This window comes from Salmo salar, chromosome ssa14, assembly GCF_905237065.1.
Source record: "Salmo salar chromosome ssa14, Ssal_v3.1, whole genome shotgun sequence".
Classification (NCBI taxonomy): domain Eukaryota; kingdom Metazoa; phylum Chordata; class Actinopteri; order Salmoniformes; family Salmonidae; genus Salmo; species Salmo salar.
Window position 1 is genome coordinate 28,884,003 of NC_059455.1, and position 27,858 is coordinate 28,911,860.

The 27,858-nt window shown below is 41.6% G+C and overlaps 1 protein-coding gene across 7 annotated transcripts in view; it reads left to right on the top strand.

The window, feature by feature from the left end:
- LOC106569166 (tensin-3) overlaps positions 1–27,591 on the top strand; it is a 74,177-nt gene extending 46,586 nt beyond the window's left edge. For all 7 annotated transcript variants that reach the window (XM_045694168.1, XM_045694169.1, XM_014140218.2 and 4 more), the window contains 10 exons: positions 4,466–4,607; positions 5,632–6,227; positions 6,453–6,539; positions 6,740–6,871; positions 22,316–22,411; positions 22,649–22,726; positions 24,856–24,936; positions 25,194–25,377; positions 25,542–25,610; positions 25,736–27,591. In XM_045694168.1, the coding sequence (XP_045550124.1) occupies positions 4,466–4,607; positions 5,632–6,227; positions 6,453–6,539; positions 6,740–6,871; positions 22,316–22,411; positions 22,649–22,726; positions 24,856–24,936; positions 25,194–25,377; positions 25,542–25,610; positions 25,736–25,910 (1,640 nt within the window). In that variant the 3' untranslated portion in view covers positions 25,911–27,591. The remainder of the gene's footprint in view (positions 1–4,465; positions 4,608–5,631; positions 6,228–6,452; positions 6,540–6,739; positions 6,872–22,315; positions 22,412–22,648; positions 22,727–24,855; positions 24,937–25,193; positions 25,378–25,541; positions 25,611–25,735) is intronic.
- The last annotated feature ends 267 nt before the right edge of the window (positions 27,592–27,858 follow it).

Sequence of the window (27,858 nt, forward strand, 5' to 3'; positions counted from 1 at the left end):
ACATCAGTCAGTCACTGAGCTGTATGGACTCTGTGGACTGGAAACATGTGGTTTCAGGTTCTGGGGGCAGGCACATTTTTATTACATTTTTATTTCACCTTTATTTAACCAGGTAGGCCAGTTGAGAACAAGTTCTCATTTACAACTGCGACCTGGCCAAGATAAAGCAAAGCAGTGCAACAAAAACAACAACACAGAGTTACACATAAACAAACGTACAGTCAATAACACAATAGAAAAATCTATGTACAGTGTGTACAAATGTAGAAGAGTAGGGAGGTAAGGCAATAAATAGGCCATAGAGGCGAAATAATTACAATTTAGCATTAAAACTGGCGTAGATGTGGATGTGCAGATGATGATGTGCAAGTAGAAATGCTGGGGTGCAAAAGAGCAAGAGGTAAGTAACAATAGGGGGATGAAGTAGTTGGGTGTGCTATTTACAGATTGGCTATGTACAGGAACAGTGATCGGTAAGCTGCTCTAACAGCTGATGCTTAAAGTTAGAGAGGGAGATTTAAGACTCCAGCTTCAGTGATTTTTGCAATTCGTTCCAGTCATTGGCAGCAGAGAACTGGAAGGAAAGTAGGCCAAAGGAAGTGTTGGCTTTGGGGATGAAGAGTGAAATATACCTGCTGGAGCGCATGCTACGGGTGGGTGTTGCTATGGTGACCAGTGAGCTGAGATAAGGTGGGGCTTTACCTCGCAAAGACCTATAGATGACCTGGAGCCAGTGGGTTTGGCGACAAATATGTAGTGAGGGCCAGCCAACGAGAGCATACAGGTCGCAGTGGTAGGTAGTATATGGGGCTTTGGTGACAAAACGGATGGCACTGTGATAAACTACATCCAGTTTGCTGAGTAGAGTGTTGGAGGCTATTTTGTGAATGATATTGCCAAAGTCTAGGATCGGTAGGATAGTCCGTTTTACGAGGGAATGTTTGGCAGCATGAGTGAAGGAGGCTTTGTTGCGAAATAGGAAGACGATTCTAGATTTAATTTTGGATTGGAGATGCTTAATGTGAGTCTGGAAGGAGAGTTTACAGTTTAACCAGACACCTAGGCATTTGCAGTTGTCCACATATTCTAAGTCAGAACCGTCCAGAGTAGTGATGCTAGTCGGGCGGTAGGGTGCGGGCAGCAATCGGTTGAAGAGCATGCACTTAGTTTTACTAGCACACACTGAACTTTATCTGAGAAGTAGTTGGTGAACCAGGCTAGTCAGTCATTTGAGGAGCCAAGTCTATTGAGTCTGCCAATAAGAAAGCGGTGATTGACAGAGTCGAAAGCCTTGGCCAGGTCGATGAAGACGGCTGCACAGTACTGTATTTTATCGATGACGGTTATGATATTGTTTCAGACCTTGAGCGTGGCTGAGGTGCACCCATGACCAGCTCGGAAACCAGATTGCGGAGAAGGTACGGTGGGATTCGAAATGGTCGGTGATCTGTTTGTTAACTTGGCTTTCGAAGATTTAAAAAAGCAGGGCAGGATGGATATAGGTCTACAACAGTTTGGGTCTAGAGTGTCTCCCCCTTTGAGTAGGGGGATGACTGCGGCAGCTTTCCAATCTTTGGGGATCTCAGATGATACGAAAGAGAGGTTGAATAGGCTAGTAATAGAGGTTGCAACAGTTTCGGCATAATTTTAGAAAGAGACAGTCCAGAATGTCTAGCGCAGCTGATTTGTAGGGATCCAGATTTTGCAGCTCTTTCAGAACATCAGCTGTCTGGATTTGGGTGAAGGTGAAGTGGGGGGGGGGACTTGGGCAAGTTGCTGCATGGGGTGCTGAGATGTTGGCCGGTGTAGGGGTAGCCAGGTGGAAAGCATGGCCAGCCGTAGAAAAATGCTTATTGAAATGATCGATTATCGTAGATTTATCGGTGGTGACAGTGTCAGAGACCTGTACATTACCGTGGTAATTACTGCATCACAATACCAGGAAGCCAGTCAGGTTTCTATGGCTAGACACCTGTCAGGGTTTCCAGAGCTTTGATTGATGAAATAAAAGCTTTACTCAATTATGTCTGGGGACTTTTAATTTCTGCTTGAATGAATTAGTCTGATTTGTTGACTCAGTGCCACTGCCTGCCAGGCAGCAGTAAGGCCTGCCAGGGAGAGTAATCTGCTCCGTACTGAACAGATCGACGAATGGCTGCTGTACTGTTGAGCTAGCAGCAGACTGACTTACTGACTGACTGACTGGAGAATGATTTAACTAACACCACTGCTGACTGCTCTGTTTGGTATTGGATGTACTCTATTATACTGCACCTGGGGGGTGAGTGCTTTTATTTGACTGAAATTCTTAAGGTTATGATTAAGAGTTTAGGCATTTTTGCCCAGTTTTTGTTCATGTGATATCCAGTTGTTTTTGAGAAATTGGATCTGTATTTATTTTGGAGTGTTGGTCAATAGACGGTCTGAAACATGCAAATAAGAAAATGCTAATGTTAAACGAGGCAGTGTCAGAGGACGGCCCTAAAAATCTCCAAATGCTCATGTTACATGTGCAATCAGAGGAAAAAAAACTCTAGACCACCTTTACTCCACACACAGAGACGCGTACAAAGCTCTCCCTTGCCCTCCATTTGGCAAATCTGACCATAACTCTATCCTCCTGATTCCTGCTTACAAGCAAAAACTAAAGCAAGAAGTACCAGTGACTCGCTCATAGGGAAGTGGTCAGATGACGCAGATGCTAAGCTACTGGACTGTTTTGCTATCACAGACTGGAATATGTTCCGGGATTTTTCCGATGGCATTGAGGAGTACACCACATCAGTCACTGGCTTCATCAATAAGTGCATCAATGACGTTGTCCCCACAGTGACCGTACGTACATACCCCAACCAGAAGCCATGGATTACACGCAACGTCCGCACTGAGCTAAAGGCTAGAGCTGTCACTTTCAAGGACTCTAACACGGATGCTTATAAGAAATCCCACTAAGCCCTCCGACGAACCATCAGGCAAAGCGTCAATACAGGACTAAGATTGAATCCTACTACACTGGCTCCAATGCTCATCGGATGTGGCAGGGCTTGCAAACTATTACAGACTACAAAGGGAAGCACAGCCGTGGGCTTCCCAGTGACACGAGCCTACCAGATGAGCTAAATGACTTCTACTTCTGTAACCATGAAGTGCTTTGAAAGGCTGGTCATGGCTTACATCAACACCATTATCACAGAAACCCTAGACCCACCGCAATTTGCATACCGCCCCAACAGATCCACAGATGAATCAATCTTTATTGCACTCCAAACTGCCCTTTCCCACCTGGACAAAAGGAACACCTACACGAGAATGCTATTAATTGACTACAGCTCAGCATTCAACACCATAGTGCCCTTAAAGCTCATCATTAAGCTAAGGACCCTGGGACTACACACCTCCCTCTACAAATGGATCCTGGACTTCCTGACGGGCTGCCCCCAAGTGGTAATGGTAGGTAACAACACATCTTCCACATTGATCCTCAACACGGGGGCCCCTCAGGGGTGCGTGCTCAGTCCCCTCCTGTACTCCCTGTTCACCCATGACTGCATGGCCAAGCATGACTCCAACACTATCATTAAGTTTGCAGACGACACAACAGTGGTAGGCCTGATCATAGACAATGATGAGACAGCCTATAAGGAGGAGATCAGAGACCTGGCCGTGTGGTGCCAGAATAACAACCTCTCCCTCAACGTGATTAAGACAAAGGAGATGATTGTGGACTACAGAAAAAGGAGGGCTGAGCACGCCTCCATTCTCATCGACAGGGCTATAGTGGAGCAGGTTGAGAGCTTCAAGTTCCTTGGTGTCCACATCACCAACGAACTACCATGGTCCAAACTCACCAAGACAGTTGTGAAGAGGGCACCACAATGCCTATTCCCCCTCAGGAGACTGAAAAGATTTGTCAATGGTCCTCAGATCCTCAAAAATGTCTACATCTGAACAATCAAGAGCATCCTGAATGGTTGCATCACCGCCTGGTATGACAACTACTCGGCCTCCGACCGCAAGGCATTACAGAGGGTAGTGTGTACGGCCCAGTACATCACTGGGGCCAAGCTTTCTGCCATCCAGGACCTCTATACCAGGCAGTGTCAGGACGGCCCTAAAAATCTCCAAAGACTCCAACCACCCTAGTCATAGACTGTTCTCTCTGCTACCGCACGACAAGCGGTACCAGAGCGCCAAGTCTAGGCCTAAAAGGCTTCTTTAACAGCTTCTACCCCCAGCTAATCAAATGGCTACCTGGACTATTTGATTTTATTATATTTTCTTCTTTTTTTTCTTTAAACTGCATTGTTGGTTAAGGGCTTGTAAGTAAGAATTTCACGGCTGTATTCAGCGTATGTGAAAAATCTAATTTGATTTGAAAGATGTTTAGTGCATTCTAGCCCTAGTCCTTGAATGTATTTATCCAATATGTGTCTTTTGTCATGTATGCCCTCTCACACCCCCACAGAGCCTCATGGTTACTTAGAGATGATTGGTCACCTTCCCCAGTCCACAGTTGAGGGCCTACCAGACTCCTCCTCCAGCAGCCATAGGTCCTTTGGCTCCTCTCGCTCCGCCTTCACAAGTGGGACGCTCCAAAGGACAGACAGGTATAGCCAATCACAAACAAGCCTTTCACATAATTATTAGAAGCCTAGCTCATGTTTATTCAAAGGTAATTTCTTTGAATATTGTAGATGGTTATGGACCCAATCACTTAGATTTTTATATATACTGAAGAAAAATACAAATGCAACATGTAAAGTGTTGGTCCCATCTTTCATGAGCTGAAATAAAGATCCAATAAATTTTCCACATGCACAAAAAGCATATTTCTCTAAAATTTTGGACACAAATTTGTTTAAATCCCTGTTAGTCAGCATTTCCCTTTTGCCAAGATAATCGATCCATCTGACAGGTGTGGCATATTAAGAAGCTGATTAAACAGCATGATCATTACACAGGTGAATCTTGTGCTGGGGACAATAAAAGGCCACTCTAAAATGTGCAGTTCTGTCACATAACACATTGCCACATGTCTCAAGTTTTGAGGGAGCGTGCAATTGGCATGCTGATGGCAGGAACGTCCACCAGAGCTGTTGCCAGATAATTTGATGTTCATTTCTCTACCATAAGCCACCTCCAACGTAATTTTAGAGAATTTGGCAGTACATCCAACCAGCCTCACAACTGCAGACCATGTGTAACCATGCCAGCCCAGGACCTATACATTTGGCTTCTTCCCCTGCGGGATATTCTGAGACCAGCCACCCGGGCAGCTGATGAAACTGAGGAGTACTTCTGTCTGTGATAAAGCCCTTTTGTAGGGAAAAACTAATTCTGATTGGCTGGGCCTGGCTCCCAAGTGGGTGGACCTATGGCCTCCCCTGCCCAGTCATGTGAAATCCATAAATTAGGGCCTAATTAATTTATTTAAATTGATTGATTGATTTCCTTATATGAACTGTAACTCAGTAAAATCATTGAAATTGTTGCATGTTGTGTTTATATTTTTGTTCGGTATAATTATGGTTATAGGATACATGTTCTGAAAATACGTTATGGTCATACAGTTTGATTATAGATGTGTTTTTGATTATCTTCTAATTTTGGTGTTCTTCCTCCTTTCTCCAGCCCCTCCATGGGTCAGCCCTGGCCAGAGGACAGAGCCCTCCTGAGCCGCCACGCCTCCCTTAGCACCTGCCCCACCCCCAGGCACCTCCCTCCCCACTCCATGTCCCTGGACTATGGACACCACTCCCCTCCCATGCACCCCCACCCGGCCCCCAATGCCCACAGCTCCCCCCGGGGAAGCCAGCGGAGCCACATGGCCCGCTACGCCCTCACCCACAGCCCCGCACACAGCTTTGATGAGCAGGACGACTCAGGCCTGGGGAGCTACGGCACCGTCGACTGCCCAGTCTCTGCCTCTCCTCTTCTGGGGAACGGAGGGATGGAGAGGGGCATGTTGATGTCTGGTTCCATGGACCAGCAGGGCACCATCCGGACCCAGCAGCACCAGCAGCTCCAGGCCCAGGGGGCCTTGCCTCCGCTGCTGCCCGAGAAGAGGAGGGCATCAGACGGGGAGCACTCCCTGGGCACGGCCTCCCCAGCCCCCAGCGGGTTCTCCAGCCCACACAGCGGGAGCTCCCTCAGTATCCCCTTCCCCAATGTCCTGCCTGACCTCTCAGCCTCTGCACAGATGCTGGACATTGCCTCACCTCTGCCAGGTAACCCTCTAGCTAGCGTAGTCAATAGCCAATCACTTATATGAGCCAATGGCTTGGGTTGGTGCAATACTTTAAAGAAGGTAATCAGTATTGTATCCTTTAGGTGAGTGTTCTCTGTCAATTTGGATTTGCCACAAATGGATGTCTTTTAAACTTAGTGTTTGAATTCCTGAGGTCTTTGTGCATTGGCTAACCTCTGGTCTGTTTGTGATACTGTATTTACAGATGTCCTGGCCATCAAGCAGGTAACTGTAAAATTTGTGCAAGACACATCGAAGTTCTGGTACAAGCCTGATATCTCCAGGGACCAAGGTAAAAACATGAGGAAATACTTGTCTTGTCTACCAACTGTATTTTGTCTGCTGAATTTCCACGATTCTCTTCAACATGTTGAAAGTGATTTTGTCCAGTTTTAGCAGAGTTTCCAATTTGCACACTCCTCCATGACACCATCGTTAAAATATCTTCCTCCTTTACTCTATACTCCTCTTCTCCTCCTCTCCTCCTCTCAGCTATCTCAGTCCTGAAGGACAAAGAGCCTGGGTGTTTCATTGTACGCGACAGCCACTCCTTCAGAGGTGCCTATGGGCTGGCCATGAAGGTGGCCACACCCCCTCCCTCAGCCCTGCAGCAGACCAAGAGAGGTAGGCATTGGCTGAAATATATAAATGGGTGGAGCTTTGGTTCGACTCAAAGCGGTTCCTGTTTGATGTAGGAAATGGGAGGAGGATGATGATTGACGAAGCACATATATGCTGACCTAAGTCCGTTTTGTGTTCACCCATGGTCATTGTTAGAATTGTTGGAGGATAAGCTGATCCTAGATCTGTGCCTACAGGCAGGTTCCACCTGTCACGTCCTGGCCAGTATATAAAGTTAATTGTTTTGTAGTTTGGTCAGGGCGTGGCAGAGGGTATTTGTTTTATGTGGTTCGGGGTGGTGTGTTTGTTAAAAGGGTGTTTGGTTTAGTATTTCCGGGTTTTGGTTTATGTCTAGGTAGTTCTATGTGGAGTCTAGTGAGTGTATGTCTATGTTTGGTTAATTGGGGTTGGGACTCTCAGTTGAAGGCAGGTGTTGTCTATCTGCCTTTGATTGAGAGTCCCATATATTAGGGTGTGTTTGTGTTTGTGATTTGTGGGTGATTGTTCTGTGTTGAGCCTATGCTAGCCAGACTGTTTGTAGTTGTTCGTTCGTTCTTTTTGTTTTGTGATTTTGTACGTTCATTTTTTGAAGTTAATAAATTCTCAAGATGAGCATACACGTACCTGCTGCGTATTGGTTCTCCTTCACTGACGACAACCGTGACACCACCCTAGTTCCAGAACCTTTCTGCCCCAGTAGAACAGGGGTATCATGGAATGAGCCAACTGAGAGGCAGCATCCTGGGAATCTAACAATAACAATCACCATAAAAGCCCTCTACTATTTCACCCCTATGACCTTACTTCCATGGAGGGAACATGATAGTCACCTCTCTGTCCCCTCTCTCTACAACTCCTAGCTTTGGGTCTCTCTTCTGGGCAGTATCATGATAGAGCCAAGCAGCCCTTCTCTTTGCCAACTAGTCTTAGATGTGGCGGCTAGTGTTTCAAGACAAACAATAGACATGCTGTCTTTATAAACCTGCACAGATTTCAGGACTTTCTCCAGAGATACTTTTTGCCTTACTTTACTTGACATATGCCTGCTGAATAAAACCAGCATACACCAGCATAGGCTGGTGACCAGCCTTCATTGTGTTTTCATTGGTTACCAGCTTGTTTTGGCGGGTGACCAATCTTTACTGTGTTTTTACTGGTAACCAGACTTTGCTGTGTTTTTGCTGGTGACCAGCATTTTCTGTGTTTTTGCTGGTGACCAGCCTTCGCTGTGTTTTTGACACATAAGCTGGTCACCAGCATACCAGCATATGCTGGTCACCCACAAAACCAGCGTCAAGTCACATTATGCTGGCTTGCAAAGTGATGTCTAATTCCTATTGGAATCCAGCCTGACTGGGGATATCCAAAAATGTGAACTTTTATTCACCCACAATCTGCAATCAAAATGACTGCCAGGGTTACCATTTCAGTAACAAGTGCATTAAGTCCAACTAACAGATTGGATTAGTTTAGAAATTGTACTCTATTTATCTTTGTATAGCACGAAAGTTGAAATAAATACAATTGTGTAAATGTCTAGATTTGTTTTAAAGCCCTGGATAGGCCACATACTAGAGGTCAACAGATTATGATTTTTCAACGCCAATACCGTTACCGATTATTGGAGGACCAAAAAAGCCGCTACCGATTAATCGGCCAATTTTTTAATTTATTTGTAATAATGACAATTACAACAATATTGAATGAACACTTATTTTAACTTAATATAATACAGATATACTATCAATACTATCAATTTAGCCTCAAATAAATAATGAAACATGTTCAATTTGGTTTAAATAATGCAAAAACAAAGTGTTGGAGAAGAAAGTAAAAGTGCAATATGTGCCATGTAAAAAAGCTAACGTTTAAGTTCCTTGCTCAGAACATGAGAACATATGAAAGCTGGTGGTTCCTTTTAACATGAATCTTCAATATTCCCAGGTAAGAAGTTTTAGGTTGTAGTTATTATAGGAATTATAGGACTATTTCTCTCTATACGATTTGTATTTCATATACCTTTAACTATTGGATGTTCTTATAGGCACTTTAGTATTGCCAGTGTAACAGTATAGCTGTAATGATTTTCGTAGGAGAAGTATCGGAGTCAGGCGCAGGACACAGGGATGAGTGCAAACAAAACGTGTTTACTCAAAACAATAATCCAACTTCTCCCACAGTAATAAAACATGGTTGGGAGAAACACCCCCAACAATTACAAAACAGGAAACAATCACGGACAAGACAAACAGGAAAGCCAGAGGGTTAAATAATGAACATAATCAGGGAATATGTAACAGGTGTGTATAATTAAGACAAAGCCAAACGAACAGGGAAACATAGATCGGTGGTAACTAGTAAGCCGGTGACGTCAATCGCCGCCCGAACAAGGAGAGGGGCCGACTTCGGTGGAAGTCGTGACAATAGCTTCCGTCCCTCTCCTCACTCCTACCTGGGCTCGAACCAGGAACACATCGACAACAGCCACCCTCAAAGCAGCGTTACCCATGTAGAGCAAGGGGAACAACTACTCCAAGTCTCAGAGTGAGTGACGTTTGAAACGCTATTAGCGTGCACCCCGCTATCTAGCTAGCCATTTCACATCGGTTACACCAGCCTAATCTTGGGAGTTGACAGGCTTGAAGTCATAAACAGCGCAATGCTTGAAGCACAGCGAAGAGCTGCTGGCAAAACACACTAAAGTGCTGTTTGAATGAATGCTTATGAGCCTGCTGCTGCCTACCATCGCTCAGTCAGACTTCTCTATCAAATATGAAATCATAGACTTAATTATAATATAATAAACACACAGAAATACGAGCCTTAGGTCATTAATATGGTCGAATACGGAAACTATCATGTCGAAAACAAAACGTTTATTTTTTCTGTGAAATACGGAACCGTTTCGTATTTTATCTAACGGGTGGCATCCCTAAGTCTAAATATTCCTGTTACATTGCACAACCTTCAATGTTATGTCATAATTACGTAAAATTCTGGCAAATTAGTTCGCAACGAGCCAGGCGGCTCAAACTGTTGCATATACCCTGACTGCGTGCAATGAACGCAAGAGAACTGACACAATTTCACCTAGTTAATATTGCCTGCTAACCTGGATTTCTTTTAGCTAAATATGCAGGTTTAAAAATATATACTTCTGTGTATTGATTTTAAGAAAGGCATTGATGTTTATGGTTAGGTACAGTCGTGCAATGATTGTGCTTTTTTCGCTAATGCGCTTTTGTTAAATCATCCCCCGTTTGGCGAAGTTGGCTGTCTTTGTTAGGAAGAAATAGTCTTCACAGTTCGCAATGAGCCAGGCGGCCCAAACTGCTGCATATACCCTGACTCTGTTGCAGAGGTGACACATTTTCCCTAGTTAAAAGAAATTCATGTTAGCAGGCAATATTAACTAAATATGCAGGTTTAAAAATATATACTTGTGTATTGATTTTAAGAAAGACATTGGTGTTTATGGTTAGGTTCACGTTGGAGCAACGACAGTCCTTTTTCGCGAATGCGCACCGCATCGATTATATGCAACGCAGGACAGGCTAGATAAACTAGTAATATCATCAACCATGTGTAGTTAACTAGTGATTATGATTGATTGATTGTTTTTTTATAAGATAAGTTTAATGCTAGCTAGCAACTTAGCTTGGCTTCTTACTGCATTCGCATAACAGGCAGGCTCCTCGTGGAGTGCAATGTAAAGCTGGTGGTTAGAGCATTGGACTAGTTAACCGTAAGGTTGCAAGATTGAATCCCCAAGCTGACAAGGTAAAAATCTGTCGTTTTGCCCCTGAACAAGGCAGTTAACCCACCGTTCCTAGGCCGTCATTGAAAATAAGAATGTGTTCTTAACTGACTTGCCTAGATAAAAAATATTTGAAATAAATAAATAAATATTAACAATCGGCAAATCGGTGGCCAAAAATACCGATTACCGATTGTTATGAAAACTTGAGATCGGCCCTAATTAATCGGCCATTCCGATTAATCGGTCGACCTCTACCACATATGCTATAAACAGGTTCCCTGTAAGACCACAATTGCTTTGCAGCATGTTCAGGATTTCTTTCAAAAGTGAGTCAGTATACCATTTGAATAAACTAGATATCCTAAATAGTGTTGTGTTTGCATTTTCTCAAAGTCAGCCAGCCAAGAGTAGACTTACCTGTAGGTGAGTATGGGTGACAGTGACTGATCAATTGTTTAATTCAAGAGAGGTTTTATCCGAGCAAGGGTTCAACATCATTCCTGAAGTCAAATATATCTACAGGTCTACACAATATGTGCAGGGTAATGTTCATGAATCTGTTGTAGCATTAAACAGCCCTAACACCGAACATTACCATAACCACATGTTTTCAATAAAAGGCACATGAAACTGGTTATGCTATTGAAGAATCCACATTGAACAGGCCAATATAGTAATGTCTAACTTCATAAACGTGTTCTTACGTTATTCACTATTTTGTTTATATCGCTTATGAGACTGGACATGGAATGGAAAGTAGTCGACAGAAGAATCCCCGACTTGTGCGAGCTAGGCAAATTAGAAAAACAAGATACTCAAAATGCAATTAGGCTTCTTCCTGTAGCTTAGAACATGACACTTTTCCATTGACTTCTGCAAGAATCTTCTTTGCGCACACGCGAATTACAGGAAGTGATGTAATCGCTTGTTGAGTCTCTTGGTAGATTACCGTCTCTGATTCAAGTTTCTCCAGTGATAAAGTTGTACATTTTCTGTGACAAAAAGAAATGACAGGATTTCATATTATACATGTCAGACACATAGTGTTCTATAATATACTTCAATCTGAATGTTTTGTTCACATAATGTGCCTTATGTTACCTCTCCATCCTTTTCTTATATTTTTTGTCCTTTTTAAAAAAAAATTTAATTGAATATCCAAAACATACAATTTGCTTGCAGTGAAGCCGCTCAACAACTACACCACACCAGTCATCCAACAGACTCCCATTCAGTGCGACACACAGAAGCATCTAGGGTCAACGCCCTGCTCAAGGGCACGTCGACAGATCTCCCACAAGGACAAAAAAAACGGGGACGCAAACCCTCCAGGATCCCCCTACAGTTCCCCATAGCTGTCCCTCAACCATCCGAGACCCCTCCCACAGTCACCCCCCCCAAGAATTATTATTATTTTTTAAATATTTTTTTATTCCATTCCCCACCCCCAAGAACCCCACCCCCCAATGCACCAACAACCAAGAAAATGAACTCATGAGAAAAAAGAAAAAGACAAAAGAAAACAGAAAACAACAATGCAAAAAAAACAAGGGACATCAAGGACAACTAAAATCATAACAGCAAGGCCAACTCTATATGTTTGAGTGCATGTCTGACACTATTTACATACGTGTGTGTCCTTGTATGTGTGTATTTGAATGAGAGTGTGTGTATATGCATGTGTACAAACGTCCTAATCCTAATCCTTTTCTTTAGGCTAAAATACACAGGCTATAATAGTGTTTTATGAAATGTTACTAACATTATAGAAATAACTACACATTCTAGCTATACCAATAACACCAATAATCAATGCAAATTTCCAATGTTGCTACTTGCAAATAATGTCCAGCAGCAGTAAGGCCATCCCTTTCTTGCTCGTGTGTGTCTTCTACTAAAACAAGTCCACGTGCTGAACAGCAACTAGCCATGTTGGAGTCCATTTCAGTGGGGGATGGGCAGTGCTGGCAATGTACAGTGCATTCGGAAAGTACTCAGACCCCTCCACCTTTTCCACATTTTGTTACGTTACCGCCTTATTCTAAATTGAATTAAATTACCTTTTCCCTCATCAATCTACACACAATACCCCATAACGATAAAACGAAAACAGGTTTTTAGAAATGTTTGCAAATGTATTTAAAATAAAAAACATAAATACCTTATTCAGACCCTTTGCTATGAGCCTCGAAATTGAGCTCAGGTGCATCCTGATTCCATTGATCATCCTTGAGATGTTTCTACAACTTTATTGGAGTCCACCTGTGGTAAATTCAATTGATTGGACATGATTTGGAAAGGCACACATCTGCCTATATAAGGTCCAACAGTTGACAATGCATGTCAGCAAAAACCAAGCCATGAGGTCAAAGGAATTGTCCGTAGAGTGCCGAGACAGGATTGTGTTGAGGCACAGATCTGCGGAAGGATACCAAAACAATTCTGCAGCATTGAAGGTCCAAAGGAACACAGTGGCTTCCATCATTCTTAAATGGAAGAAGTTTGGTTGCAACAAGACTCTTCCTAGAGCTGGTCACCCGGCCAAACTGAACAATCGGGGGAGAAGGGCCTTGGTCAGGGAGGTGGCTATGAACCCGATGGTCACTCTGACAGAGCTCCAGAGTTCCTCTATGGAGATGGGAGAACCTTCCAGAAGGACAACCATCTCTGCAGCACTCCATGGTAGAATGGCCAGATGGAAGCCACTCCTCAATAAAAGGCACATGACAGCCCACTTGGAGTTTGACAAAAGAGCACCTAAAGACTTTCGGACCATGAGAAACAAGATTCTCTGGTCTGATGTAACCAAGATTTAACTCCTCAGCCTGAATGCCAAGCATCACGTCTGGAGGAAACCTGGCACCGTCCCTACGGTGAAGCATGGGGGTAGCAGCATCATGCAGTAGAGATGTTTTTCCACGACTGGGACTGGGAGGCTAGTCAGGATCGAGGGGAAGATGAACGGAGCAAAGTACAGAGAGATCGTTGATGAGAACCTGCTCCCAAGCAGGTTCACCTTCCAACAGGACAATGACCCTAAGCACACAGCCAAGACAACGTAGGAGTGGCTTCGGGACAAGTCTCTGAATGTCCTTGAGTGGCCCAGCCTGAGCCCGGACTTGAACTCGATCTAACATCTCTGGAGAGACCTGAAAATAGCTGTGCAGCGACATTCCCCATCCAACCTGACAGAGCTTGAGAGGATCTGCAGAGGAGAATTGGGGAAACTTCCCAAATACAGGTGTGCCAAGTAGAGGTCGACCGATTATGATTTTTCAACGCCGATACCGATTATTGGCTGGCCACACAAAAAACCCGCTACCGATTAATCGGCCGATTTTTATTTATTTATTTGTAATAATGACAATGACAACAATACTGAATGAACACTTTTTTTAACTTAATATAATACATCAATAAAATCCATTTAGCCTCAAATAAATAATGAAACATGTTCAATTTGGTTTAAATAATGCAAAAACAAAGTGTTGGAGAAGAAAGTAAAAGTGCAATACAGTGGGGGAAAAAAGTTTTTTATTTTTTATTTGGAGCACACTCTTAAAGGGAGTGCTCCTAACCGCAGCTTGTTACCTGTAAAAAAGACACCTGTCCACACAAGCAATCAATCAATCAGATTCCAAACTCTCCACCATGGCCAAGACCAAAGAGCTCTCCAAGGATGTCAGGGACAATTGGTAACACACTACGCCGTGAAGGACTGAAATCCTGGAGCGCCCGCAAGGTCCCCCTGCTCAAGAAAGCACATATACATGCCCGTCTGAAGTTTGCCAATGAACATCTGAATGACTCAGAGGACAACTGGTGAAAGTGTTGTGGTCAGATGAGACCAAAATGGAGCTCTTTGACATCAACTCAACTCGCTGTGTTTGGAGGAGGAGGAATGCTGCCTATGACCCCAAGAACACCATCTCCACCGTCAAACATGGAGGTGGAAACATTATGCTTTGGGGATGTTTTTCTGCTAAGGGGACAGGACAACTTCACCGCATCAAAGGGACGATGGACGGGGCCATGTACCATCAAATCTTGGGTGAGAACCTCCTTCCCTCAGCCAGGGCATTGAAAATGGGTCGTGGATGGGTATTCCAGCATGACAATGACCCAAAACACACGGCCAAGGCAACAAAGGAGTGGCTCAAGAAGAAGCACATTAAGGTCCTGGAGTGGCCTAGCCAGTCTCCAGACCTTAATCCCATAGAAAATCTGTGGAGGGAGCTGAAGGTTCGAGTTGTCAAACGTCAGCCTCGAAACCTTAATGACTTGGAGAAGATCTGCAACGAGGAGTGGGACAAAATCCCTCCTGAGATGTGTGCAAACCTGGTGGCCAACTACAAGAAACGTCTGACCTCTGTGATTGCCAACACGGGTTTTGCCACCAAGTACTAAGTCATGTTTTGCAGAGGGGTCAAATACTTATTTCCCTCATTAAAATGCAAATAGTTTTCTAAAATTTTTGACATGCGTTTTTCAGGTTTCTTTTGTTGTTATTCTGTCTCTCACTGTTCAAATAAACCTACTATTAAAATTATAGACTGATCATTTCTTTGTCAGTGGGCAAACGTACAAAATCAGCAGGGGATCAAATACTTTTTTCCCCCACTGTATGTGCCATGTAAAAAAGCTAACGTTTAAGTTCCTTGCTCAGAACATGAGAACATATGAAAGCTGGTGGTTCCTTTTAACATGAGTATTCAATATTCCCAGATAAGAAGTTTTAGGTTGTAGTTATTATAGGAATTATAGGACTATTTCTCTCTATACCATTTGTATTTCATATACCTTTGACTATTGGATGTTCTTATAGGCACTTTAGTATTACCAGTGTAACAGTATAGCTTCTGCCCCTCTCCTCGCCCCTACCTGGGCTCGAACCAGGAACACATCGCCAACAGCCACCCTCGAAGCATCGTTACCCATCACTCCACAAAAGTCGCGGCCCTTGCAGAGCAAGGGGAACAACTACTCCAAGTCTCCTGGGACAATGTTTTTTTTTTTGTAGTTGAACTTTTTGTTTTTTTGCCATGTGGAGAAAGAAGAATTTGCAGTTTTATAGCTAATCTCATGCTATTTACACATTTTACCATGAGTCTGAGAAAATGTTGCAGTTTTAAAGCAAATTTCCTGTAATATATATTTTTTTTAATGTTTCCTGTAGAACAGGAGAAATGATGAGACAAGATAAAGTTGCCTGGTTTCAGGATAAGTTATCTCAATAGAATGTAATAAACATATTTTTTCCAAAAGAATAAAGGGTCAATTATCTGGTTCATAAGAATGCTTGGTAGAAAAATATACATTCACATATTTTCATATCCTATGTTCAGTCTCTTTAACAGTACATATACAGAGCCTTCAGAAAGTATTCACAACCCTTTACTTTTTCCACATTTTGTTGCGTTACAGCCTGAATTTAAAATGGATTACATTGAGATTGTTTTTGGTCACTGGGCTACACACAATACCCCATAATGTCAAAGTAGAATAATGTATATATGTATATTTGTTATCATTTTTACAAATTAATTAAAAATGAAAAGCTAAAATATCTTGAGTCAATAAGTATTTAACCCCTGTGTTATGTAAAGCCTAAATCAGTTCAGGAGTAAAGATTTGCTTAACAAGTCACATAATAAGTTGCATGGACTCTGTGTGCCATAATAGTGTTTAACATGAGTTTTAAATGACTATCTTATCTCTGTACCCCACACATGCAATGATCTGTAAGGTTCCTCAATCGAGCAGTGAATTTCAAATACAGATTTATCCACAAAGACCAGGAAGGTTTTCCAATGCCTCGCAAAGAAGGGCACTTATTGGTAACAGACATTGAATATCCCTTTGAGCGTGGTGACGTTATTAATTACACTTTGCATGGTGTATCAATACACTACACCCAGTCACTACAAAGATACTGGCGTCCTTCCTAACTCAGTTGCCGGAGAGGAAGGAAACTGCTCAGGGATTTCACCATGAGGCCAATGGTGACTTTAAAAAAGTTACAGAGTTTAATGGCTGTGATAGGAGAAAACTGAGGATGGAGCAACAGTATTGTAGTTACTCCACAGTTACTACACCAGTGGTGTAAAGTACTTAAGTAAAAAAAGAAATAATTGTGCCATCTGGTTTGCTTCATTTAAGGAATTTGAAATGGTTTATACTTTTACTTTTGATACTTAAGTATATTTAAAAACAAATACTTTTAGACTCTTACTCAAGTAATATTTTACTGGGGGGCTTTCACATTTTCTATTAAGGTACCTTTACTTTCACTTAAGTATGACAATTGAGTACTTTTTCCAGTGGTGAAAACAAGGAAGCTTGTACAGAATAAAAATATTCCAAAACATGCATCCTGTTTGCAACAAGGCACTAAAGTAATACTGCAAATAATGTGGCAAAGCAGTTAACTTTTTGTGCTGAATACAACGTTTTATGTTTGGGACAAATCCAGTACATCACATTACTGAGTACCACTCCCTATATTTTAAAGCATAGTGGTAGCTGCATCATGTTATGGGTATGCTTGTAATCGTTAAGGACTGGGGAGTTTTTCAGGATAAAAAATAAACAGAACGGTGCTAAGCACAGGCAAAACCGTTGAGGAAAAACTGGTTCAGTCTGCTTTCCAACAGACACTGGGAGATTAATTCACCTTTCAGCAGGGACAAATATACACTGGAGTTGCTTAGCAATAAGACACCAATAAGACAGTAAATGTTCCTGAGCCGAGTTACATTTTTGACTTAAATCTACTTGAAAATCTATGGCAAGACTTGAAAATGGTTGTCTAGCAATGATCAACAACCAATCTGACAAAGCTTGGAAAATTTTGAAAATAATAATGTGCAAATGTTGCACAATTCTGGTGTGGAAAGCTCTTAGAGACTTCATCCACTTTGAATTCAGGCTGTAACATAACAAAATGTGGAATAATTCGAGGGCTATGAATACTTTCTGAAGGCACTAAGTAATTGCAATTCAACTAATTAGTATCTGTACCAAAATAAAGGCAATTCACTTACAAATAGTGCAAAAGGTGTGCTATCTACCATGTAAAACCATCAAATTGTATGTATATTTGTCCAACACATCTCAACAGTGTAAACATAAATGTTACCCGATAGTACATAATCGACCACAGTGACTCCCACTAGCCGTGTTACAGCTAATAGTAAAATACATGAACGGCTAAGCATAAATTATCAGTAAGTGTAAAAACAAAAAAGCAATATGTACCATAAACTTTTTGGAGAATGTAACATTTATCTCGACATGTAATACCCCTGTCTGTTAGGTTTATGTACTCTTGTTTGTATATTTCAGTTTTTGTATTTGTTGTATTGTTCATAGTAATAATAATAAAGCTATGGCTAAACTAGCGTTTAGCGTAAGGCTAGGCTAGCTAGTGAGCTTTCTAAAACAAATAACTAAAACATCTAACTACAAGGATTCAATAATGCAACATGTATGTATCTAAATCTGAGCCATCATATAATCAAATGAAGTCATCCAGAGGTAAAAAATATATATTTATAACTTGTCTGCAGTGTAATTTTGTTAGGTTCACCTCCATGTTAAATCTTTTCCACCAAGTGTGGTTCATTACTTATAATGGGGAGACTTAGCATTTTCTAGCTTCAACTGAAACTAATCTGTAAAACAGGAGAAATTATGAGACGAGAAAATTGGCTAGTTTCAGGAACAGTTCTCTCAATAGAATGAGGAAGTGAGGTCACAATCACCAGTGTAAAGGCCACCAACCAACAGATGGTGCCAATGCATTTCAGTGCATATTAATGCATAAACCTGGAGAACTCCAATAGTGATATCAAAGTAATAAAAATCACAACTCACAAATAATACACTTTTTTTATATATAAATATATAAACACAAAACTGTGACCGTACATTTTGTTAGTGCGGTGGGGTTGGGGTGCTCAAATGCCAAGTGAAGTTTACTCCCAAACTGGCCTGCAAAACCACACCCTTCATTATCATATTTCCCAGCATGCTCTATTGGAGTTAGATTTGTAGAATTGCTTCTTTCAATGTCTCTATTTTTGAATATACATTGATTAACTAATGAATCAATTAATTTATCTTATGCTACACAAAGATAAATAACATACACTTTTCTAAACTAATCCAATCTGTTAGTTGGATTTATTGTACCTGTTACTGAAATGGTTGTTCCAGTTTAGATGTTTTAGTTGTGGTTATTTTTTCATATTTCTAACCCTGGCAGTATTTCTGAATGCAGATTATGGGATTCCACTCCGGCTACATTTTTATAGAAATTACTTTACAAGCCAGCATAATGTGACTTGATGCTGGTTTTGCTTTAGTTTATGTTTGTCACCAGTTTCCAAAACACAGCAAAGGTTGTTCACCAGTGAAAACACAACAAGGGCTGGTCACCAGTGAAAACACAGCGAAGGCTGGTCTGCCAGCATAACTAGCTAGACCATGCTGGTCAGACCAGCTAGACCATGCTAATCTGCCAGCATAACCTGCAGGGGTGGGCAGTTCCAGTCCTCGAGGGCCTGATTGGTGTCACAGTTTTTCCCCAGCTCCAGCTAACACACCTGACTCCAATAATCACCTAATCATGATCTTCAGTTTAGAATGCGATTTGATTAATCAGCTGTGTTTGCTAGGGATGGAGAAAAAGTGTGACATCAATCAGGCCCCCGAGGACTGGAGTTGCCCACCCCTGATGCTGGTTGGCCAGCAGAACCAGTTAGACCAGGCTGGTCAGACCAGCTTGACCAGCATCCGACCAGCTTAGATCACCATGGACCAGATTGGAATTTATCCTGGTTTATGCAGTTTTTTTCAGCAGCACAGTTCATGTTTTATAAAGCACATTGAAATATATCCACAATTCAATTCAGAAATAGCCTGTCGTGCAATATTTTGCTTTGTTCATGGCATGCAGCTCTTCCTGGAACTAATGTCTTTTTTTTAATGGCTGATGCCATTTCAAATCAAATCAAATTGTATTTGTCACATGCGCCGAATACAACAGGTGTAGACCTTTTCGTGAAATGCTTACTTACAGGACCTTAACCAATAATGCTGTTCAAGAAATAGAGTTAAGAAAATATTTCCTAAATAAACTAAAGTAAAAAAATGTAATCTAATCAAAATGTAACACAAGAAAATGACATAACAATAACGAGGCTATATACAGGGAATACCGGTACCGAGTCAATGTCCGGGGGTACAGGTTAGTCAAGGTAATTTGTAAAGTGACTATGCATAGATAATTAACAGCGAATATCAGAGGTGTAAAAACAATGTAAATAGTCCGGGTGGCCATTTGATTAATTGTTCAGCAGTCTAATGGCTTGTGGGTAGAAGCTGTTAAGGAGCCTTTTGGTCCTAGATTTGGTGCTCATGTACCGCTTGCCGTGCGGTAGCAGAGAGAACAAACAGTCTATGACTTGGGTGACTGGAGTCTTTGCCAATTTTTTGGGCCTTCCTCTGACACCACCTAGTATATAGGTCCTGGATGGCAGGAAGCTTGGCCCCAGGGATGTAGCGCCTTACGGTCAGATGCCGAGCAGTTGCCATACCAGGCGGTGATGCAACTGCTCAGGATGTTCTCAATGATGCAGCTGTAGAACTTTTTGAGGATCTGGGGACCCATGTAAAATGTTTTCAGTCTCCTAAAGGGGAAAAGGTGTTATCTGGCCCTCTTAACAACTGTCTTTGTGTGTTTGGACCATGATACTTCTTTGGTGATGTGGACACCAAGGAACTTGAAACTCTCGACCCGCTCCACTTCAGCCCCTTCGATGTTAATGGGGGCCTGTCCGGCCCTCCTTTTCCTATAGTCCACGATCAGCATTGAGGGAGAGGTTGTTGTCCTGGCACCACACTGCCAGGTCTCTGACCTCCTCCCTATAGGCTGTCTCATCGCTGTCGGTGATCAGGCCTACCACTGTTGTGTAGTCAGCAAACTTAATGATGGTGTTGGAGTCCTGCTTGGCCACGCAGTCGTGGGTGAACAGGGAGTACAGGAGGGTACTAAGCACACACCCCTGAGGGGCCCCTGTGTTGAGGATCAGCGTGGCAGATGTGTTGTTGCCTACCCTTACCACCTGGGGGCTGCCCGTAAGGAAGTCCAGGATCAAGTTGTAGAGGGAGGTGTTTAGTCCCAGGATCCTTAGCTTAGTGATGAGATTTGTGAGTGCTATGGTGTTGAACGCGGAGCTGTAGTCAATTAACAGCATTCTCACATAGGTGTTCCTTTTGTCCAGGTGGTAAAGGGCGGTGTGGAGTGTGATTGAGATTGCGTCATCTGTGGATCTGTTGGGGCGGTATGTGAATCTGGCTATATTTTAATTGAAAACAAACATGAAGGACTTCTAAAGAAAAGACAAATCATTACGATAATCTCAAGTCATATTCAGACATATTTCTAGGAATAGGCCTACAGAACACTAAACTTGATATTTTTTTACCCCAAACTTCTACCCTAACTAGGGGTGTGACAGTCATGGAATTTTGGATAATTGTTATTGGTCATATTGGTCAGCCAAATGACCACGGTCACTGTTATAATTGTTTGAATATAATATATATATATTTTTTTAAAGCTCCTCTCCTCCGATCCTGCTGCTGCAGGGAGGGGGGGCGTTTCCTAGGCAACCAACGACTTGTTTGCTACAACACCTTGCTTGTTTCAACAAGGAGCAACAAAGTTTAATCACGTTGTAATGAGTCCATGTTACCGCTGAAACGGACTCAACCGCAGGAATGCCCGGCCGTCACATCTTCAGTCAGCTGTTCATTCCAAACAAATTTACGCTTATGATGGTTATTTTATTTTCATGAATGTCTTCATCCAGAGTCGTCGATTACATAATTACACGGTAAATACTCCTGGAATGTGTTGGTGTTGCTCTCTGGGAAAGAAAGAAAATGGGTGCTGATAGTAATCCTGTAAGGCCTCAGACACACCAATAGCGTTTTCTGGCCGAGAGTACTTAGCACCTGTGAACAGATTGCCGGCCGTCATTTCCAAATCGAGTGTGCATCAATTTTACATGTAGAATCGAGTGAAAGTGTTGGCAGTCAGACATCTACAGCGGGTGGTCCCTAAAACACAGCACGCTGAACGACACTGGTGCCCCTATGCCCAGCCCAGAGCACAACCCACTGAGCCCTGACCCCTTTCTCCTTTTGTTCTGGTGTCGCTCGCCCCCTAAGCTCGCAGCAGGCTAGCACCTATAGTAACATTATGACGCAGTCCCTCTCCACACCTTCAGCTTTACTTTGTGACTCCTTAAGAGATTGAATCCCGAGCTGGCTCCAGATGAAGGATTTTCTCAGGTCCCTTTGTACTGGAGGACATTCCTCAGATCCTCATGCCCCTCGTACACACTGTTGTTAAATCATAATACCACTTATCTCAGCAGTGATTGGATATTTATGTAACTCTTAGAATTCAGGAATAGGAGTTAACAGGGGTAATAGAACTTAGACTCCGGTAACACAAACCCTAACCCTCATTACAGCCAACAGGTATAGTGCATTGTTACAGGTTATACGCATGTTATGAGCATTTATTAAATTACTGTGTATCATAAAGTTCTCTCTCTCTCTCTCTCTCTCTCTCTCTCTCTCTCTCTCTCTCTCTCTCTCTCTCTCTCTGATAGGAGGAGATCTGTCCAATGAGCTGGTCCGTCACTTCCTGATTGAGTGTACACAGAAAGGAGTTCGGTTGAAGGGCTGTCCCAATGAGCCCTACTTTGGTGTGTCTCTTCTCTAGCACACTTTACATACTCGATTGAGGACAGTGGTAAAACAGTGGGGACCTCTGCTGGTTACTCTGTGTAACCAGCGAAATAATTTGAAATGTTTCAGAGTTCCCTCTACTGGATAATCAACACAACTGCGCTTCAGACCTTCAGACCTTGTGTTGAAAGCTCATCACAACTCTAAATTGCTATGATGTTTATTGTATGTTTTCTATTGTTTTTGTTTTCCAGGAAGTTTAACAGCGTTGGTGTGCCAGCACTCAATCACTCCCCTGGCCCTGCCCTGCAAACTCATCATACCTGACAGAGGTGAGAAGCTACTTCTTAGTATCATCAACAGAACAGATTTTACATTCACACAATAGAGAGTGTTGTATTTGACAAAACATATTGTGTCCTGTGGAAAAGCGAGTTAAATGAACACTACTCTCTCTTCTCTCATGGCAACTAAATGTGACAGGGCTATAAATTGCAGTGCAGTTTAGAATTATATATATATACAGTACCAGTCAACAGTTTGGACACACCTACTCATTCAAGGGTTTTTCTAAATTGTTTACTATTTTCTACATTGTAGAATTATAGTGAATACATCAAAACTATGAAATAACACATATGGAATCATGTAGTAACCAACAAAGTGTTAAACAAATCAAAATATATTTTATATTTGAGATTCTTCAAAGTAGCCACCCTTTGCCTTGATGACAGCTTTGCACACTCTTGGCATTCTCTCAACCAGCTTCAACTGGAATACTTTTCCAAAACTCTTGAAGGAGTTCCCACATATGCTGAGCACTTGTTGGCTGCTTTTCCTTTACTCTGCGGTCCATCCCAAACCATCTAAATTGGGTTGAGGTCAGGTGATTGTGGAGGCCAGGTCATCTGATGCAGCACTCCATCACTCTCCTTCTTGGTCAAATAGCCCTTATACAGCCTGGAGGTGTGTTTTTGGTCATTGTCCTGTTGAAAAACAAATGATAGTCCCACTAAGCACAAACCAGATGGGATGGTGTTTCGCTGCAGAATGCTGTGGTAGCCACGCTGGTTAAGTGTGCCTTGAATTCTAAATAAATCACTGACAGTGTCACCAGCAAAGCACCCCCACACCATCACACCTCCTCCTCCGTGCTTCACGGTGGGAACCACACATGCGGAGATCATCCGTTCACCTACTCTGCGTCTCACAAAGACACGGCGGTTGGAACCAAAAATCTACAATTTGGACTCCTGTTTCTTGCCCCAAGCAAGACGTACACTCTGGGTCTTCCTTTCCTGTGGCGGTCCTTGTGAGAGCCAGTTTCATCATAGCGCTTTATGGTTTTTGCGAATGCTCTAGATGAAACTTTCAAAGTTCTTTAAATTTTCTGCATTGACTGACCTTCATGTCTTAAAGTAATGATGGACTGTTTTTCTTTGCTTATTTGAGCTGTTCTTGCCATAATATGGACTTGATCTTTTACCAAATAGGGATATCTTTTGCCTTACCTTGTCACAACACAACTGACTCAAACGCATTAAGAAGGAAAGAAATTCCACAAATTAACTTTTAACAAGGCACACCTGTTAATTGAAATGCATTTTTTTACCTTTATTTAACTAAGCAAGACAGTTAAGAACAAATTCTTATTTATAATGACAGCCTAGGAACAGTGGGTTAACTGCCTTGTTCAGGAGCAGAAGGTCTTTTTTTTTTACCTGGTCAGGTCAGGGATTCGATCTAACCCAACACTCTAACCACTAGGCTACCTGCCACCCCATTCCAGGTGACTACCTCATGAAGCTGGTTGAGAGAATGCCAAGAGTGTGCAAAGCTGTCATCAAGGCAAAGGGTGGCTACTTTGAAAAATCTCAAAAATAAAATATATTTTGATTTGTTTAACACTTTTTTGGTTACTACATGATTCCATATGTGTTATTTCCTAGTTTTGATATCTTCACTACTATTCTACAATGTAGAAAATATTAAAAATAGAGAAAAACCCTTGAATGAGTAGGTGTGTCCAAACTTTTGACTGGTACCGTAAATGATGTGATTTATTAGCCTGTGCATGCAACTCTTGTCAACTTAGATGAATTGCCTCTACATGGTAGCTATAAACCCACGTCATCTATGGCCTATTTATTGCCATACCTCCTAATGCCATTTGCACACACTGTATATAGACTTTATTTTTTTTCTATTGTGTTGACTGTACGCATGTTTATTCCATATAACTCTGTGTTGTTGTTTCTGTCACACTGCTTTGCTTTAACTTGGCCAGGTCGCAGTTGTAAATGACAACTTGTTCTCAATAAAATAAAAAAAATAAAAAATCAGTGGCAGGGCCAGTAGAGGGATTAATTCAGTGATATATCAATGCCTCCTTTATCCCTCCTTTATCACTTTCTTCATTACATTGTATAGAAAATCTTTTTTTTCCCCCCAATGTCCATAGATCCTCTTGAAGACATGGTGGAGAATACTACTACACAATCTATCACCAACTCTGCTGCTGAGCTGCTCAAACAAGGAGCAGGTAGGGCTTAAATCCTTTTACTAACCACAAATCATCATTACGCACATGTTTATACAGGTGTATGACTATTAGATGAATCAATGGGGATTATATTAAAGGCTCATAATGAAGTATTGGGCAACAACAACAACCTCGGTTCCTTAGTGATTGTGTAGATAACATGTATTTGGTCTTGCAGTGTGTACTGTGTGGTTCCTGTGTGTGTTCAGTGTGTAGTGTGTGTTTCATCAGTGAGTAACGTGTGTGTTTCTCTGCAGCATGTAACGTGTGGTTCCTGGGCTCGGTGGAGATGGAGTCTCTGACGGGGTACCAGGCTGTGCAGAAGGCCACCAGTGTAACGCTGGGCTCAGACCCTCTGGGTTCAGACCCTCTGCCCACCTCCACCGTGGTCCACTTCAAAGTCTCCTCACAGGGTATCACCCTCACTGACAACCAGAGGAAGTGAGTCGTGGAGAATACACAGACAGACAGAAAGACAGACACACACGTAATATGTATGGTCACATTAGGAATGCATATAAAGGTAATATAAAATTATACATATATATATATATACAGTAATAATATGCATTTCTATTTTTCCCTCCTCCCCCTCTTCTTTCCAGGTTATTCTTCAGAAGGCATTATGCAGTGAACACTGTCATCTTCTGTGCATTGGACCCTCAAGATCGGAAGTGAGTAAAGATGCCATAATGAACATAATTTGAAATAAGAGTACGGTGGGGTTAATATCATTACCTTTTACTGTTTGTATGATACCGTATGTTCTTCTTGTGTTCTTTCCCCCAACCATTCTTAGGTGGAAAAAAGATGGCTGCACTTCAGCAAAGATCTTTGGCTTTGTGGCAAGGAAGACGGGCAGCGGGCAGGACAACGTGTGCCACCTGTTTGCCGAGCACGACCCCGAGCAGCCCGCCAGCGCCATTGTCAACTTCGTCTCCAAGGTGATGATTGGCTCCCAGAAGACCAAGTAGACCTGTCATGCTGCTAGCTGATTGGCTGTTTCTGTTTGGCTGTTTCTAAAACTGGAAACTGTATTGTACAACCCACAACCTGAGGGTTATGACCCAGGACTTAATACGTTGGATACTGGAAGGCAGTGGAAGAGAGTTCCACCAACAGAACTAGAGTGAGTTCTGTGAGTCTCTATTTCTATGTTTCCCCCACCTAAGAATGGGATACAATGAACAATGTATAACTGGACATTGGATAGATTTCTCTTGATAACGAGCATGCAAAGACTTATAAGTTCCAACTCCACCACCTATCCAAGTAAACTCCTAGTCACAGCACAGAGGGAGCTGTGGACCATCAGCAGGACAGGAGACTCAATAAAATCTTTCTTGAGTCGAATGAAAACTCAAAACTTCCTTTGACTTCATTTTCTAATAGACTCACCTAATGATGAGCATTAGGGGTGTGTATGCAGGGAAACATAGAATACAACAGGTATATTATAACATGTGTATTTCATTTTCATTTATTGTTATAGAACTAATACAGGTGTTTGCATTTCTGTCTTGAAGGGGTTTACAGTTTTATGTATCCCAGCTCTTTACAAGTTAGTTACATATTCCTATTCTCAACATGCTCTGTATGGTGTGATACTATACTAAAGTTAGTTACATATTCCTATTCTCAACATGCTCTGTATGGTGTGATACTATACTAAAGTTAGTTACATATTCCTATTCTCAACATGCTCTGTATGGTGTGATATTATGCTAAAGGTGAACCTAGAAGTCTGGCATGTAAGGGTTTGTCATGTCGAATATTTAACCAAAATGAAAGAAACAATATAAATAAAGCATTACTCAAGCTATTAAAAAGGGTAATGAAAAATACATTAAATCATAACTTTTCCATACTTCATGAAAAAATATTTTTTTTGTGAATGCATCAAATACTATTTTAAAAGTAATATCTATTGACTTCAAATATCCCTAAACTCATGTTTTACCATCCCAATAATTTCTCTTGAACTTTGATGTTGCTAACTCTGGAAACGTATGTGAGTTTAACCACTATCAAAACTAAAATACACACAAATGCTATGATCTGGATGGGGAGTGTTAGGATGAATTAAACCACAGACCATTATTTTATATGTAAACCCTAATATATTATATGATTAGTTTATCTAATTAGTTCATTACTTGTACTTCAAACTCCTTTATTACTTAATTCAGTAAAACTTTGTCTGGAAGAATGTTTAAACATTGATACATCACTGTTTGTTTTTCCTCTGGCTAATCTCAAATAATTGTTTTCAATTGTATTTTTGGTGGTATATTATTGCCTCTAACTATATATTGGAATGTCTCATTGTTAATATAAATATATATATATATAATAAGGTGTCTTATATATATATATATACATTAGAGGACATTTGTATTATATATTTCATTTGGAATTCATAATTTTTTTTGTGTTGGAACAATAGGTGATTATTGAGCTAAATGGAAAAGTGCAAATTTATTAACATTGCCCACTCAATGCACCGTGTGAGCTCAATCAAGCGCAACTTTTAAAACACATTTTTGTCTAAATTGACTTTCCTGATCACTTATTTCTTTATGTCAAATAATCTGGACAGGGACCATCTAATCCAATACGGTTTTGTTGAAATATTATACAGTCATTGTTTATTTACATTTTCATTGTATTTTTTCATATTTTTCTCATGATGAGCTAGTTATACACTTTATATACAAAAGTATGTGGACACCCCTTCAAATGAGTGGATTTGGCTATTTCAGCCACACCCGTTGCTGACAGGTGTATAAAACGAAGCACACAGCCATGCAATCTCCATAGACAAACATTGGCGGTAGAATGGCCTTACTGAAGAGCTCAGTGACATTCAACGTGGCATCGTCATAGGATGCCACCTTTCCAACAAGTCAGTTTCTCAAATTT